The sequence below is a fragment of the Salmo trutta genome, chromosome 18 (genome assembly GCF_901001165.1).
Source record: "Salmo trutta chromosome 18, fSalTru1.1, whole genome shotgun sequence".
Classification (NCBI taxonomy): Eukaryota; Metazoa; Chordata; class Actinopteri; order Salmoniformes; family Salmonidae; genus Salmo; species Salmo trutta.
Genome location: NC_042974.1, coordinates 20725190 through 20742743, shown reverse-complemented (window position 1 = coordinate 20742743; position 17554 = coordinate 20725190). Strand labels below are relative to the sequence as shown.

Sequence of the window (17554 nt, the reverse complement as noted above, 5' to 3'; positions counted from 1 at the left end):
GATACAGTGAAATAATCTGTCTGTAAACAATTGTTGTAAAAATGAATTGTGTCATGCACAAAGTAGATGTCCTAACCTTCTTGCTAAAACTGTAGTTTGTTAACAAGAAATTTGTGGATTGGTTGAAAAATGAGTTTTAATGACTCCAACCTAAGTGTATGTTAAATTCCGACTTCAACTGTAAATGCTTCACAGAGTTCAAGTAAGAGACACATATCAACATTAACTATTCAGAGGAGACTGTGTGAATCAGGCCTTCATGGTCGAATTGCTGCAAAGAAACCACTGCTAAAGGACACCAATAATAATAAGAGACTTGCTTGGGCCAAGAAACACGAGTAATGGACATTAGAGCGGTGGAAATCTGTCCTTTGGTCTGATGAGTCCAAATTTGAATTTTTTGATTCCAACCGCCAGAGTAGGTGAACGGATGATCTCCGCATGTGTGGTTCCCACCATGAAGCATGGAAGCGGTGGTGTTGGAGTGCTTTGCTGGTGACGCTGTTGGTGATTTTATTTAGAATTCAAGTCACGCTTAACCAGCATGGCAACCACAGCATTCTGCAGCGATACGCCATCCCATCTGGTTTGCGCTTAGTGGGACTATCATTTGTTTTTCAACAGGACAGTGACCCAACACACCTCCAGGCTGTGTAAGGGCTATTTGACCAAGAAGGAGAGTGATGGAGTACTGCATCAGATTACCTGGCCTCCAGAATCACCCGACCTCAACCCAATTGAGATGGTTTCGGATGAGTTGGAGTGAAGGAAAAGCAGCCAACAAATGCTCAACATATGTGGAAACTCCTTCAAGACTGTTGGAAAAGCATTCCAGGTGAAGCTGGTTGAGAGAATGCCAAGAGTGTGCAACGCTGTCATCAAGGCAAAGGTTACTACATGATTCTTCACTATTATTCTACAATGTAGAAAAAAGTACAAATAAAGAAAAACCCTTGAATGAACTTTTGACTGGCCCTGTATGTTAGACTTGTGTAGTTTTGCTCCTGGAGTTTTGTCACTGTCAGCGCCAGCATCATGACTTCTCTCTACAGGAGGGCCTTGCCCTGCCCAGCGCAGCGACTCGAAGCGATGCCTTAGACCAGACACGGGGAATGGAGCAGCAGTATCTCCTTTCGCCAGCAGCACCTTTCTCAGACCAAGCCTTTACTCCTCCCATATACACCTGTAACTCATATTCCTCTGTCTTTGAAAAGAAAACATTCTTTATGTGCTATGCTCTCATAAAAACAGATGTGATGATTTGCTACTGCTGTTCACTGTCTAGCCAAAAGTGCCACAGAAGCCATTTTTAGTAATGTTACTTCCATGTCTTGGACCATTGGCTGGTTTAACCTTCCTTTGACACCCAGCTGTTGTTGGTGCCACAGTGTCTTAGCAGTAGCAAAGGAGCTCTGAGACAGTGAATGCAGAGACCGTGCCTGATGTCAGTTATACTGAACCTTTCTGTTTTGATCCCTCGACAGAGATTGTTGCCAATCGACGGGGCAAACGATCTTTTCTTCCAGCCTCCTCCCGCACTGCCAACATCCAAAATCTATTCCATCAGGCCCTACTATGCTAAAGATGAGGTAAGGAGAGTTTTTATGGCACCTTTGCCCTACATCAGTAGGTGTGTCTGTCTGTGTATGGGTGGGTGTTATTTCCCTGTATGCGGACAGTGATTAGCTGAACAGACTGGGTGTAACTACACGCTATTGGTATCTGAGCTGTCCTCACTTAAACACTGCTTTGAGGTTCATCGGTAGGCCTGTTTACCCATTCTGCACTTTCAGCAGTCACCTCCATTCTTTTGTGTGCGTGCGTGTGTCGTGCGTGAGTCCTTTCTAACTGCTCGTGTGTTCCAGCATGCGGTTTATAAGATCTGCAGAGAGATGTACTCTGAAGGAGTGGAGGAACTGCCCTTCTCTGGAGAGGAGCCAGACCTCATAGGCGACAGGTAAGAACCTTTTTATTTGAGTTGTTATCTAACATTTATTTTGAAAACTATGGAAGTGGAGAAAATTCACCCTAATGTGAATTGTTTCTCCAGGTTAGTAGGAGGGTTTCTGAACCTGAGTCCAGACTATGGGTTTGTCCTGGAGGATGAGGAGGGGATCTGTGGTTACGCTCTGGGTACTGTGGACGTCAAGCCCTTTGTCAAGAAGTGTAAAATGAGCTGGATCCCCTCCATGCAGGAGAAATACAACAAGCCTGACTGCCAGAAGGACCTCTCTGAGGCTGAGGTAGGAGACCGGGTTGACAGTCTCTTTCGCTTGACTGTTTTTATTATAGTTCTGTGATACTTTTTTATATATAAAAGTTGTGCCATGAACATGATATCTGCTTGTCTTACCTACTTTGGTCGAATGCACAAATACCCCTTTCACACTACTGAACTGAGCCGAGCTGTACTGGGCTGGCCTGGTTACGCATCCACCATAGTTTCTGGAAAGGACGATGTCAAAAGAAAATAACCGAGACAGCTCAGTACAGTTCAGGTGGGCATGGTAGTGTGACGGGTATTATTGTACATTGCTCTGGATGAGTGTCTGTTAAATTACTAAAATGGCAAACGATCTCTCCCCCCCTCCTGTAGAAGATGATGTTGAGTTTCCATGAGGAGGAGGAGGGCCTCCCAGAGTCGTTCCTCTCCAACTTCCCATCCCTCATCAAAGTGGACATCCATGCCAAGGTCACCGACCCCAGCGTGGCCAAGAGCATGATGGGATGCCTGCTCTCCTCCATAAAGGCCAATGGTAGGCAGAGTTGACAGAACCGGTCTTAATCAATCAAGCACATTTGCTCGGGGGAACTAATCTATAAATCATCCCTAGCATACGTCTATGATCCATTATAGAAAACTTCAGTCGTCCACATCCCAATTATAATGTGAAAAGGATGCTTGTCGTGAGCATGTATGACCCCCTTATGTTGTATCGTCATCTCATAATGGTCCTAGCTAAATACCAGCCATTTTGAGTCTGTTGAAAATATCCTACGTAGAGAGACGTAACATTATTAGCCTTATAATAGTACATAAAGGCAAATTGTAACGCATATCTGCAGGTTTTAAGTAGTGTTACCATAACTGTTACTTCCCTGTGGCTCAGTTGGTAGAGCATGGTGTTTGCAACGCCAGCATGGTGTGTGCAACGCCAGGGTTGTGGGTTCGATTCCCACGGGGGGGCCAGTACAAAAAATGCATACATTCACTACTGTAAGTCGCTCTGGATAAGAGTGTCTGCTAAATGACTAAAATGTAAAATGTACTTATGTTGATAAGCTGTTTACTCTTTCCCCCCAGGTTCCATTGGTGCTTTCTGTGAGGTGCGTCAGACAGACAAGAGGATGATGGACTTCTACAGTAAGCTTGGCTGCTTCGAGGTCGCCAAGATGGAGGGCTTCCCCAAAGACATAATCATCATGGGCCGCAGCCTTTGAGAACAACTACATCATCAACACGGGACGCAGCTTCTGAGACAGTTAGCCTGGCTAACCAAGCAACCATGGAGCTGTATAGAAAGCTTAAGTCAGCCAGGCTAAGGATCACTGTCTGTTACCTTTACAAAACAACCAATACTTGATGATTTTATACTTCAACCACCTGGACTAGACAAGGCCAGAGGCAGCCTGTTTTTAGACAGTGTTCAGAAACATAGCATCTTGTACAGATTCACTGTGCTGCCACTAAAGGCCCAGAGCTCTGCCGGAATGAAACATAATCTGAAACTGTTAAGAGCCACAGAGGTGATCTGTAAAGCCCTGTGTGTGTTGATTTGAGCCAAGATGGCGGACGGTTTCCCTCTGTCTTTGGTCTCCAGAATGGAGGTGATGACTGTTCCCCGTGCGGCTGCAGGAAGTAGGAGCTGGTCAGGTGCCATCCACTCCCATTAGCCTTTCAGACCATTCGACTTGACTGTCAGTAGCCCCGAGTGGGAGTCTCTGTGTCTCACACAGACACAGTCAGGGGGTGTATTGAGATATTACTCCATCTGAAATTGCACCGTATTCCCCATGTAACACATTACTTTTGTCTGGTTAAAGGTAGTGCAGTGTATAAAGAATAGGGAGTTATTTGAGACTTGGTAGTAGATCCTGACACTACACCCTAGTATAGGCCAAGCTGACGGGGTGCTGGTTGAGGATAAGGGGCCTTTTAAAGTATATTACAGTTTTCTCCTACACCATCTCTTCAAACGGGTAGTCCTCCTAGCTAACAGAGTGGAAAGTGTTTTATGATTCCACCTATACTGTTTTCTAGTGCATCCATTTCACTCTTGAGTTTGAAAAATTGTCTCTTTCTGGTGTCTTACAGATTCCTCAATAGTTTACCTAACCATGACAGACATGCAGATGAAATCATATGTTTGAGTGCTCGAGGAAACTTCTGAAGACTTAAGTAACAAGTTGTTTTCTTGAAACCCACCTGAATAGAATAGGATAACCTTGAAGAGAGAGAAAGGAATATGTGGAACTTGTCACTTATGTTATGGTTTGTCTATTCCCTTAACCCTTTGCTTTTGGCCATGCTTTTTTACTAGGGATGTAACGATTTACCAATACGCATTGGTCCCCGATTTGAAATGTTTTATGATAGAAGTGCACCGGTCCACGGACCCCAAACCGATCCAAATGTAGCATGCATCGGTCAGAAAACGATTTAAACGTTACAAATTGCCAGTTCACAAATGTTTTGCTCATATTACATTCTTTCTACCTTCTGAAAATACTTCTCAACTTTTGTGACAACTGATGCGTCGTCTTTCCTTCAGTGTGGAACTGCATGTAACTGTGTTGACAGTCATTGATCTACAAGGCATTTTGCATGCCGAACAACCCCAGGCAATATCAGTAGCCTAGTCAAACTGATACCCTTTACAGACAGACTTAAAAAACATTGCCAGTTTTTTTTTTTTTTTTTTTTTTTTTTATTATATATTTTTTTAGAGCCCAATTCATAGTCACATTTTTACCACATTCTTGCCCGGGATAAGCCTTTTTATATCTCCCGTGCACATGCCGGCAAGTGTGGGAGTAGACGTGGTGCCAATGTGGGTGGACATCCTATTTTAATAAATCCATCGAATATACGCCATCACAAATAAATCCATTATTAATTAGTTTTAGGCTGGACCTAAGAAACAACTCATTTTTTCCCCAAAAAATAATAGAATGCCATGTTTTGAGTTTAATTATGTTACTGGTCTGTGTGGCCTATATGGCTGCGGCATGCACGTGAAATCAATATTTATTTTGTTAATTAAACAGACAAGACATACTTGGGCTACATTATTGCATGCTAAATGTTTCGGATCAGTGATGGATGAGCAAACCGATCGATGAGCTATACCACCTCCACTTATTTTCCCAGCCAGAGAATTAACCAAATATACAGACAGAGATTCAGTGAAACAAAAGCACATTGATTGATTTAGACAAGTCACAGGCTTTTGGTCGGGAGTAGGCCTAGGCTACTAAGCGACTGCCAGTGAAGAGCAAAATAATCCACTTGTTAAGCTACATAACATGCTGGCAAAATGTTGTGATCAGGGCTAATAAATGAGCCAACCAGACAAGATGATCATGAGCAGCACTCACCTCAACTTAGCTAACATTTCCACAGCCTAATTGTAGTCTAACCAATATCCAAACAGAGGTTCGGTGAAAAGAAAAATCTGACATTGATTTATCAAGACCCCATGCTTGTCTCAAAGCAGTGCGAAACGGTGCTGAAATAGTTGACCACACGCAGGTAGGCTGCTGCATCAATCAAATGTATTATAACAGTTGGATGACTGGGAGTTTCAGTAAGCAACAATTTGATGCCTTCAATTGGATTAGCCTACTTTATTCCAATATTTTTGTCATTCGGTGATGTCTATTCCAATGATAATTCTTTATGGATCCATCCAGTTATAGTTAAGAAAACTGTGTATGTGGTGGGCTATGCGAAGATGGGTGAAGTGACATGTCTCGCAAAGTTTAGAACTGCCAGGATGATAGTAGTAACTGGTGGTGCCTAGCAACCATCAAGAACTTAAGAGCGTGCCAATGCCGCCTCAGCATTACGGCTACATTTCATACTAAGCCGTAGACAGAACTGTACCTCAACCAAGTCGCCAGCAATACCTTTCATATATGAAGAGAAGTCGGCAAAACGTTATCGGGATGCTAAATAAAAAAGCGGAAAAACATCTTAGTTTGAAAGGTGTATGAGAAGGGTGCAATTGCGGCCCGCAATTCGCGGCGTTCTTGTATGTGGGCATTCCTGCATCTGCATATTCAGGATAAGAATGCCCACATTCAGGAATGCCCCAAATTGCAGGCTGCATTCACACACTGTTCGTCAAACTGAGCACAGTGCCCAGTTTTGCACGCTGACCAACACAAGGTAGGCGACCTGGCACCTTCAGCATGCAAATGCTAAAATGGCTTGCATGATATTAGGCTTTATTAGTTGAGTGACAACCTATGTAATTTGCTACGTTATTGCTATCTATGTGCTGTTGAAAATAGTTTTTTACCGGAATGAAAGTAAGCTACCAGAGACAACTCTTATCTGGCTATACCTGCTGAACAGGGCTTACACTAGGTTTTGTTTTGATTATTCAGGTTCACCATCAGCAATAGTTTTGATAGTTTTACTTTAAACAATCAGTGTAGATGGTAATTTTTAGATATACAGGGTAAATTTGATTATTTCATGACAAGGACACCAATCACTTGCGAGGTGCACTGCATGGTCGACGCAAGAGGATATCACTCCATAACTTCCAAACGGTCAAAACCATTTGATTTTGAAAAAAAGTTGTTATATATTCATTGCCTATGTCATAGCTAATTTGTAAACAAATATTGATACGTTGCTAGCTCTAACACTTAATTTGCAACATTTCTAAATTTTTGATTTCAGAATCAGTGGGGGGACAAAAACACAAGATGCGTTGCCTGCCTCCCCCCCCCGCCTAATCTGGTAGTGGGGTGGTAGATGCCTAGTCTCCCTTATGGCTCATCTCAGGTGCCTGCATAGTACATACACCGCATAGAAATACATAATTTACACGAACTCACACACACACACACAGGCCCAGCTCATTAGCTCCAGCAACAGCAGATTTTAATTTAGAATGGAAAACGAATGTGTTTATGCAACAAATGTTAGTGCATCGCCTCGACCGAATCGCATCGATTCGTTCTCTAATCATACCTAATGGCACAGAATTGTTTCAAACTAAAACGTATCGTTCCTGTATCGTATCTAGATACGTATAGAATCGTCTTAAAAAGGAAAGATGCGCATCCCTATTTTTTACAGTATGTTTATATATTGCTTTTGTATTGCCTTTTGGTTCATTGCCTTTCTATATGATTTTTCTACCTGTGGATATCTCCAAGGGGCCTATTGCCCTGTACTGTAGCTCACAGGTGATTATCATGCACTCTTATCGACTGTCAATCCACCTGACATATACATAAGGGGACTTGAGAATGGGTGGGCTCATTTTAGCTTACTTGGTGCCCAGGGTGGGCTGGGTTTTGATGTTTAATTACCATGGAACGGTCTACCTTCCGGTACCCCAGGCGAGCTAAAAATGAACGCACCTTGCCTCAAGGGTGGGCCATCTGCTCTGAAAGGTCTCTAGATTCAGTCACAAATCCAGTGCTCTGGCTCTTAAGCCAAGAGAGATGAGCCAAATCTTAATGTTAGAAAATGTGAAAATAGGACGAAACAGTTTGCAGATGCTTTAGCACTCCCACTATAATACAGCTGCTCTATTTCTCAACTTCTCATGATGTGCTAAGGAACGCTAACCACTAACCAGAATCTTATCCAGGACAGCATGTTCAGTTAGAAATATACTGTGTAGAACAGACGCGATTCCATGCAAAGCAGAATGAGGAACCATGTCGGCTCTGTACGCCACATTTCTATCTGCAACGTCCTACAACATTGCACCCACTTGAATACCATTGCTGCCCTTCTCCCAGTTAGGGCTGTTAAGCTAGAGTGACATTGACTGACTACCTTCACTGGCCCTGGCTGTGCCAAGAGAAATGGAGGGAGTGATATACTATACCTAGGCCTTTTGTATCTACATATGTGTTAAATGTTTTATACTCAGTGTTTCTCATTTTGCTGTTTTTGTTCATGTAAAAAGCACTTTGATCCTAACATGAAGCCTTCTCTTTGTAACAGGAGGATCAGCCGTAGCTCATGTTGTTGCTTTGTCCTAGCTGCCTGCCAATGTGATGTTTTGATACTGCTACATACAGTACATCTGTGCTGTGCATGATGCTTATTAGATTTGTTTGGTTTAGCAAACATCAGAAGAAAAAAAATCACATCCATATTACAGTCTAGTTCACTGAGGGGAGTTGATAGCTTGATGCCCTTCCTCAACTTATGACGTCACTGCAGACAATAGAAAAGTCAATTAAAACCTGTAAAGGAACAGGGGGAAAAGTATTTGGTTAGCTCATTTTTGTTTTCTGATTTGTCATTTGTCAATGAGCACAAGCCTGAATCAGTTTAAACATTTTAAACACTAGTTAGATTGAAGTATTTTAGTCCGCTCTATTCAACACGTCACCCTCCGTACTATATTATTCTGTGGTGGTCAAGTAGATTTCCCAGAAAGAATAGGAACATGTATCCTCCCAGTTCTCCACTGATATTGAAGGATTCACTTTTCCATAACGTCAGACATTTTTTTCATTGCTTGTGCTATTGTGATGACTGCTTTATTTTTCTGCCTCCTGATTTTGAAAGTATAGCTGCAGTTGAAAGGGATTATTGTAGGCCTGTATTTGATGATACATACATTGGGACAAGTTTTTTTTGAGGGGGATGTTTACTGATAATGTAACTAATTTCTGTAAAATGTGTATGTAAAAGGAAAATGGTTTATAATATTAATAAACAATGTAAAAAGTGTTTTGAGTAGTGTATTGTATGAACTTGTGAAAAATGTGTTATGATTACTGATATGACTGGGTGTTGAGTTGTAAACAGCTGCAACTATTTAACAGGTATTATGTAGACTACTGTATTTAGTATTTATTAGAATCCCCATTAGTTATAGCCTAAGCAGCCAACAGTGCATGTGCGCTAAATCTGCACTAGGCTGGATGTGCCCAGTAATACACTTGTGTTCCCCATGGACCGGCTCAAACAGAAAGCATCCTCCATTCAGGCTGCAAATTTCCCTCAACTAGTTTTAATTTTGAGAAGTTGGAAAAAACGGGGGAAACATGCGTTGGCCTACTTTCTTTATGCACCACCATTTTTGAATTTTCGGACAATGTAGAATGTTGCACACATTTGGCTGAACACGGTGTGCTACATCCTAAATTGTCCAAAAATACGAAACCAGTGTTTCATAAAGGAAGTACGCATATTTTCCTTTTTTTTTTTTTTCCCCACCCGGTCGCCATTAAATCTAGTCAAAAGAGGAAAATGATTACTTTTACAGCCTGAATGGAGGATGCTTTATATATGAGCCGGTCCACGGGGAACACGAGTGTAGGTATTACCGGGAATTCACATCAAGCCTAGACGACCATGCATGGGCGCTAGATTTGCATTATCGGCTGTCAAGGCTACATTAGCTGCTGCCTTGAGCAACTGTTCCTGGGGTCCAAACAAGAACTAAACAATTAGGCTACATCACAAAACAGCCTACTTCATAAATAAAATGATATGTTATAAACGACACTGTTACATTACTCATATTACAAAATGAATCTAAAATGTACAGTACTACAATATGTGTATGTCTTCACAGTCCCGCGCTGTGCCCTGAAGTGTACAGTCTTGGCCAAAAGTTGAGAATGACAAATATTAATTTCCACAAAGTTTGCTGTCTTTAGATATTTTTGTCAGATGTTACTATGGAATACTGAAGTATAATTACAAGCATTTCATAAGTGTCAAAGGCTTATATTGACAATTACATGAAGTTGATGCAGAGAGTCAATATTTGCAGTGTTGACCCTTCTTTTTCAAGACCTCTGCAATCCGCCCTGGCATGCTGTCAATTAACTTCTGGGCCACATCCTGACTGATGGAAGCCCATTCTTGCATAATCAATGCTTGGAGTTTGTCAGAATTTGTGGGTTTTTGTTTGTCCACCCGCCTCTTGAGGATTGACCACAAGTTCTCAATGGGATTAAGGTCTGGGGAGTTTCCTGGCCATGGACCCAAAATATCAATGTTTTGTTCACCAAGCCACTTAGTTATCACTTTTGCCTTATGGCAAGGTGCTCCATCGTGCTGGAAAAGGCATTGTTCGTCACCAAACTGTTCATGGATGGTTGGGAGAAGTTGCTCTTGGAGGATGTGTTGGTACCATTCTTTATTCATGGCTGTGTTCTTAGGCAAAATTGTGAGTGAGGCCACTCCCTTGGCTGAGAAGCAACCCCACACATGAATGGTCTCAGGATGCTTTACTGTTGGCATGACACAGGACTGATGGTAGCGCTCACCTTGTCTTCTCTGGACAAGCTTTTTTCCAGATGCCCCAAACATCAGAGAAAATGACTTTACCCCAGTCCTCAGCAGTCCAATCCCTGTACCTTTTGCAGAATATCAGTCTGTCCCTGATCTTTTTCCTGAAGAGAAGTGGCTTCTTTGCTGCCCTTCTTGACACCAGACCATCCTCCAAAAGTCTTCGCCTCACTGTGCGTGCAGATGCACTCACACCTGCCTGCTGCCATTCCTGAGCAAGTTCTGTACTGGTGGTGCCCGAGCTTGCTGGATTTTCTTTGGCGCCCTGAAGCCTTCTTCACAACAATTGAACCACTCTCCTTGAAGTTCTTGATCATCTGATAAATGGTTGATTTAGGTGCAATCTAACTGGCAGCAATATCCTTGCCTGTGAAGCCATTTTTGTGCAAAGCAATGATGACGACACGTGTTTCCTTGCAGGTAACCAACCATGGTTTACAGAGGAAGAACAATGATTCCAAGCACCACCCTCCTTTTGAAGCTTCCAGTCTGTTATTTGAACTTAATCAGCATGACAGAGTGATCTCCAGCCTTGTCCTCGTCAACACTCACACCTGTGTTAACGAGAGAATCACTGACATGTCAGCTGGTCCTTTTGTGGCAGGGCTGAAATGCAGTGGAAATGTTTTTTGGGGATTCAGTTCATTTGCATGGCAAAGAGGGACTTTGCAATTAATTGTAATTCATCTGATCACTCTTTATAACATTCTAGAGTATATGCAAATTGCCATTGTTACGGATACAGGTATCCTGTGTATGTATCCTGTGTGTGTATTTCTTTTCTCTCCTTCTCCCCTCCTCACAGGTGGCAATCATCATTCCCCAATCAGTCACCAATCAGTCATCAATCTGAAGACACACCTCCTCCTGTTGCCATTAACCAATCACATCCCCTTTCTCTTGGTTTAAAACCCCATCAGTTGTTTTCTCAAGAGCTCAATCTCTCTGTTACTCAATCTGTCTTTGGAGAGCTCTCATTTGTTTTTTTTTCTCCTACATCTATGTGTCACATTTGTCCGGTACCTGTGAGTATTGTTTTGTTAATGTGTTGACCGGTTGTTTGATTGTGGGAAAAGGGGGTACCAAGACCAGTCGCCCATGGGCATACATTACCCGTAGGAAAACGGTGTCTAAATACACTAGTTACAACTGGGTGGACCACCCACTGTATTTTTGGTTAGTTAGCTCTATTGAAGTAGGCTAGTTTAGGGGTGTTTTTGGATTATTTTCTTTCCTTGGGTCCAGCTCAGCCCCTCTTCCCGCCCCCCCTTTACCATGTGTCTAAAAATAAACCTTGAGTTTGACAGTAGATTTGTCTGTGGTTTTTGTTCTCACTGTTCCTTTTCACTATTATAATTTGCACGAGTTATGTTATGGGTCTTGTTTCCATCCCCCCCTAGACTGCAGGGCCAAAGGGATTCGTAACAGCCATCATACTGAGGCAGCAGACTTTGTGAAAATGTATATTTGTGTCGTTCTCAAACCTTTTGGCCAGGACTGTACATAGCATTCAATCATGTTCTCAAACTGGATGGAAACGTGGTTCATATTTGCGTAAAGTCATACCAAAGATGTTTATAACTAACCCAAAATAGACCAGAGCCTGTTTCCAATGGGAGCAAGTGAATCATAGTGGGAAGAACAAGCAAGTAAACAGGTATTATGTAGACTACTATATTTATTAGCATCCCGATGAGTTGGACCGCAGAGTGAATAAAAAGCAGCCAACACGTGCTCAGCATATGGGAACTTCTTCAAGACTGTTTGAAAAGCATTTCAGGTTAAGCTGGTTGAGAGAATGCCAAGAGTGTGCAAAGCTGTCATCAAGGCAAAGGGTGGCAACTTTGAAGAATCTAAAATATATTTTGATTTGTTTAACACTTTTTTTGGTTACTACATGATATCATGTGTTATTCCATAGTTTTGATGTCTTCACTATTATTCTACAATGTAGAAAATAGTAAAAAATAAAGAAAAACCCTTGAATTAGTAGCTGTGTTCAAACTTTTGACTGGTGCTGTATATAATAGCATCATGTAGAGTACCGCAGTCTACCCGCACTGTATCTGCCAGTTGTTCGCTACAGCACACTTGCCACAACCAAGTAGGCATATTTACTCTCTAACGCAAAAGTGTTAGTTTTGTCACAATCAGTAGAGTTGAACATGCGATGGAAACAACTACTTTTTATTTGGTTCATGAAAAATACACTGATTTTTAGCCACAAGTCCATTTGGTGGAAACACACCACTGATGGGGAAATGCGAGTCTTTTCGTTATGTGGATTGTAGAATATTCGCATGAAAATCTGTCGCCGATTGGATGGAAATATAGTTTATGATACGGAATTAGTTGTTGTAACTTCTTATAGTGATAGACCAACAATAACTGATGCTGTAACAAGTAAACTCCAGACACAAATCCTTTTGGCCCCTCCCCTTCACACACTTTGAAACGTCCTAACGTCTGCGACGCGATTTGTTTTGACGTCATATGTTGTATCTCTTGAATGCGAGACTGATCTTCCATCGAGCTAGCTAATACATTTACTTTATTTTCACATAATCAATTATGTCGCACAGTCACGGAGAAGACGATTGCTGCTCGGAAGACCACGGGAGTGTTGGCCAATCGAGATTGGAGAGCTATGTATTCAGTAAGGATCGCCTTTTCCTAAACAATCTGTTGTATAAAATTATTGGTAGCAGCACACGTGGGGATGCCATCATGTTGTATTTTGGATCGTGTTTGCTTGCATTTAGTTTTTTTTTTTTACAATTAGAGTAACCGATTTAGAGAGAAATATATTGTAAGAAGGACTGCTAAAATATAGTTCGATTTTGTCATAATTATACACTACAACTGTACGCGCTAATGTTACATCCGCCTCTGAACCACACGTGTAACGTTAGCTAAAATTGCAACGTATCTTCGTAGGTTGTGAATTATCCTCCAAAGTACCGTTCTACACATTCCAAGGGGATGAAGAGGAGGATTTGGAACACTTTCTCGAGCTACGGACGGTAGGTTTTATTTTAAGCTAGCTAACTATATAATTTCACTCTGTACAATTAGACTAACTTTTTTCTAAGACATGATAATCATGACATTGGAACCAGTTGTTATCAGATGTTCCAGAGTTATGTTGCTGTAGCATAGCTTACATGCCTCTGATACAGAAAAGTTAGTGAATCAATGCTGTAATGCCTCTTCAAATCCACTGTATGATTCTATTTTGAGGGAGCGAAGTCCCTGCTGTACAAATATTGTATAAATCTCTAGGTTTGCTTGGGAGAGGGAGCGAAGGAGGAGAGTAATGTGGTGGAGGTGACTGCTATGAACCACCAGGGGAAAACTATTTCTGTACCTGTCGCCAACCTCCATATCAACTGCCTGCCAATGGTGAGTGGCACACATACACCACCACCTATTTCAGACTGGGAGGGGAAGGAAACATGAGATTCAAAAGACAACACTTCTACATTCTCCTACACACTGCTTATTTGTAAAGTTTCCGACTTTCCACATGTGGGAAATGAAATAATCTCGTAATGCACTGGCCACCTGTAACACTGAGGTTTCAGATGTTTGTCTAGTTAGGCATTTGTGTGGATCTGAAAGGGCTAGGGGTTGATTTTGGATTAAATGTCTGCCTTGCCGGTCTGCCTTGTGGTGTGTGTGTGGTTGGAAATCTCAATTGTCTTCCTCAGGTGAGTCTTGGGGAGTTTGAGCTGAAGGCCCCTGTCACCATTAGACTGAAGTCGGGTACCGGACCAGTGACCGTTAGTGGTCTGCACCTCATTGGTAAAATGATTGCTTTAATAATTGGCCTGTAAGGACATGTTCATGACCACATACGTTAAAGGAGAAGATTCACCCATCATATGATGCAAAACTCGTTATACCGGCTGTATTTCTGCCTATTTGAGCGGCAATGGCTCAGATAAACATGAAAACATGAAATTACCCTGGGAATGGGTATAGCAGTGCTTAGAGCACAAAAAACTATAACATTCAAAATAGATGAATCTTTCCTTTTTAAAGGGATAGTCTAAGTTCGCTGACCTGTTGGCAGTGAGACAGGACTGTTTACTCTGAGAAACTGCTTTTTCCTAGTGATTGATAACTTGTGTCCTCCTCTACCAGCCTCTGACAACGCTGACTCTGACTTGTCTAGCGAAGAAGAAGACTTGGACGAAGAGATAATCCCCATCAAACCAGCCAAAAAGAAACAGAAGTTGTAAAGGGACTGGATATCTGATGAATAAATGTTTTTTAGGGAATAAAGATCTTCTCGTACCAATAGGAAACCTGAAATTCACATTCTCTATCCCACTGCAAAGTTGTTTAGGAATGTGGGAAGAAAAATACAGTGGGGAAATGATGGATGAAAGGTGCACGAATATGGACCTCATTTTTGATCTTTGATTGTGGCCATGTTTGGGTTGTGGTTACTGAACCATATCCTAGGGATTAGTCTACTCTTTTTGGCCTGTTGAAGCGAGCTCTTGTTTTCAGCTGCGGAAGTGTTTGGGTTCATTATAAAGAATCAATTACAATGTATTAAATACAATCAAGATCCTAAGATGGTTTTATTATTGTAACAAGTGTTAGGTTGAGTGGAAATGGATAACTAAGCTTTTAGGAAATATTAGGCTGGGACCCAATTCGATTGGCCATTTTCGCCTATGCGGAAACCGCATTCACGGTAAATGGCACATATGTCAGTTCAGTCAGAAAATACCTTTTAATTGTCAATGATCTAAAGCTGATCTGAATGAATCCCTGCCATAATTTCCTACATACTTTCTTCTCATGGTTACAGCACCATCAGTTGACTGATTTTTTTAGTTTTATTTTTTACTCTTGACTTTCAGAGTTGAAATGTACCTTTGTTGGTGAAAGTGGATATACATTCATGTTTGCATGCTATTGTTTCTTTGGATAACATATTAAACCTAATTGTAAATGGGGTTTCCAGGTTGGTGGGGAAGGGGGTTGGAGAGGTGGGTGTTAATGTATCGTTTTTCTGTTCTGGCTGGGTTGGATTTGAACAAATCAGGATAAATAAGTTAGCCAGGTAGCTTTGAGAAACACTCAAGCTAACATTGAACATAGGTTATTGAAAGTAGCCACACCAAGAAATTGTGGTCCGTTTTGTACTATTTAGGGAAATGAAAGCTGACTAATTAAATGATCCTTTGAGATATTACCTTTGATCATTTTTGTTGTACATTTTCAGATTCTATAAATAACACTTTTGGTATTAAGTCTCATTTATTGGCTTTTTAACAAATCAATTGTACATTTCCGAGTCTGACATCTCATGTTGCGCCCAGTGTTGATTGGTTATCAGAGCCTAAGGTATTTCATTGAATTGTGTTATTCTTAAGATATGCCTTGCCCCCTGCCCCTTCACACACAAACAATAGGCAGACGTACCCTTACACATGGCTCTAGGTGTAAGACAGGGTTTCCCAAACTCAGTCCTGGGTGCACGTGTTGGTTTTTGCCCTAGCGCTACTCAGCGGATTCAAATAATCAAAGCTTGATGGTGGGTTAGTTATTTGAATCAGCTGGTTAGTGCTAGGGCAAAAAAACAAATGTGCGCCTAGTGGGGGCCCCAGGACTGAGTTTGGGAAACCCTGGTATAAGGCATTCCATTTGGCTTAAATGCAGGCACGTGCTAAACGCAGCCCAGTTTCAAAGGCTAATAGATGTGAGCTTCTCTTTCCAGACATGTATTGGTTTTGAGAGGGGAATCTGGCTGAATGTAATTTATGGAAGAGAACTTTGAGAGCTTTAGGAATAGTTTCACACATAGAAGACATTTGTTTTCCTTCACTTTAAAGGATTGCAGATGTACTATGGCTAATAGCAGGACATGGCTGAGAACTGTAGGAGGGTAGATCAGACATTATTGACTTCGTAAAATTAAAACAACCAATACATATCTACTAATAGGTGAGAAATATGAACACTAGGGGGCCTAACAGATAACTGCCTGTGTGAAAACCACTTAACATAAATCCTCTGCTCAGGCAGAGCTGTTGGTTCTATCTCTACAGAATAAATCCAATGCCTTAGTGTGTTTGTCTGACATCCCAACAACATGTAACTCACCATACAAAACAATGCTATTTTGCATATAAACATGATTTGTATCTCTCCAGTTATGCGGTATATCTCCACTCCAGTAAACGTATCAAGCAGCCACTTAAAATCATAGTATTCTAACAAGATCGATATTACAAAAATACATCTCTGGCAGGGAAATATTGTAACTATGTAACAGACTGATCTATACGATAATGATGTGTCCTTGGCAGTGGCGATTTTAGCACGTAAATCTTGGTGGGGCAAAAAAAAAAAAAAGAAAGTGGGATGCATGCAAGCACATCCACTACACCACTCAAACAATACATTAGTTGCACTATAATGGTGACAAACGGTGCCCACAAACTGTTAGGGATTACATAAAGCTGTCCCGACAGCAGTCCCTACATTTTACAGCAAAACAAGATGTACACAATGTGGCATAAGGGGACGACAAGCGAATAAGAGGAAATCCGTAATTTCGATTAAGACATCAATGAGCGAGCTAGGACGGACGTAGTCAATATAACAATTTGTTCAGCACTTTTGAAATGTACAGTGACATAATTCAGAACATGGGCCGTTCTTACAGTGTTCTCTCAGTACACCAAGTCAGAACCGTAGGATAAATAAAGGGGGCATATAAGCAGACAATGAAAGCTCTATCAATATTTGATAATTACCCTTCTCAAAAACAGGTTATAGACTACATGTGCACCACCAAGTCAGAACAGTGGGCGAAATTAAGAGGCGAAATTAGACCAAATTATTAGGGTGAGGCACATGGGCTACTAACAGCTTACTACACAACATACACTTAATATGACTTTCTTAGCTGCAGTATACATACCTCTCTGGCATATTACATAATTTATGCAAATCAAATATTATTTGTTACATGCGCCGAATACAACAGGAGTAGACGTTACAGTGAAATGCTTACTTACAAGC

The 17554-nt window shown here is 41.5% G+C and overlaps 2 protein-coding genes across 2 annotated transcripts in view; both read left to right on the top strand.

Moving 5' to 3' along the window:
- Positions 1-8935, top strand: part of oga (O-GlcNAcase) — a 36924-nt gene extending 27989 nt beyond the window's left edge. The window contains exons 14-18 of the mRNA XM_029697942.1: positions 1485-1589; positions 1866-1957; positions 2051-2243; positions 2597-2756; positions 3305-8935. Of these exons, the coding sequence (XP_029553802.1) occupies positions 1485-1589; positions 1866-1957; positions 2051-2243; positions 2597-2756; positions 3305-3441 (687 nt within the window). The 3' untranslated portion in view covers positions 3442-8935. The remainder of the gene's footprint in view (positions 1-1484; positions 1590-1865; positions 1958-2050; positions 2244-2596; positions 2757-3304) is intronic.
- Positions 8936-12981: 4046 nt separating this feature from the next.
- On the top strand, positions 12982-15773 carry npm3 (nucleophosmin/nucleoplasmin, 3). The gene is made up of 5 exons (XM_029697941.1): positions 12982-13163; positions 13445-13530; positions 13790-13909; positions 14218-14311; positions 14654-15773. The coding sequence occupies exons 1-5, from the start codon at positions 13079-13081 to the stop codon at positions 14749-14751; spliced, it is 483 nt and encodes a 160-aa protein (XP_029553801.1). The 5' UTR covers positions 12982-13078; the 3' UTR covers positions 14752-15773.
- The last annotated feature ends 1781 nt before the right edge of the window (positions 15774-17554 follow it).

What these genes read in the sequence shown, in the direction of transcription:
- npm3 (XM_029697941.1), top strand. Translation starts at nt 13,079, where the DNA reads ATGTCGCACAGTCACGGAGAAGACGATTGCTGCTCGGAAGACCACGGG. An exon ending in ATTGGAGAGCTATGTATTCA is followed by an intron (nt 13,164 to 13,444) that starts GTAAGGATCGCC and finishes GTATCTTCGTAG; the next exon opens with GTTGTGAATTATCCTCCAAA. An exon ending in ATATCAACTGCCTGCCAATG is followed by an intron (nt 13,910 to 14,217) that starts GTGAGTGGCACA and finishes TGTCTTCCTCAG; the next exon opens with GTGAGTCTTGGGGAGTTTGA.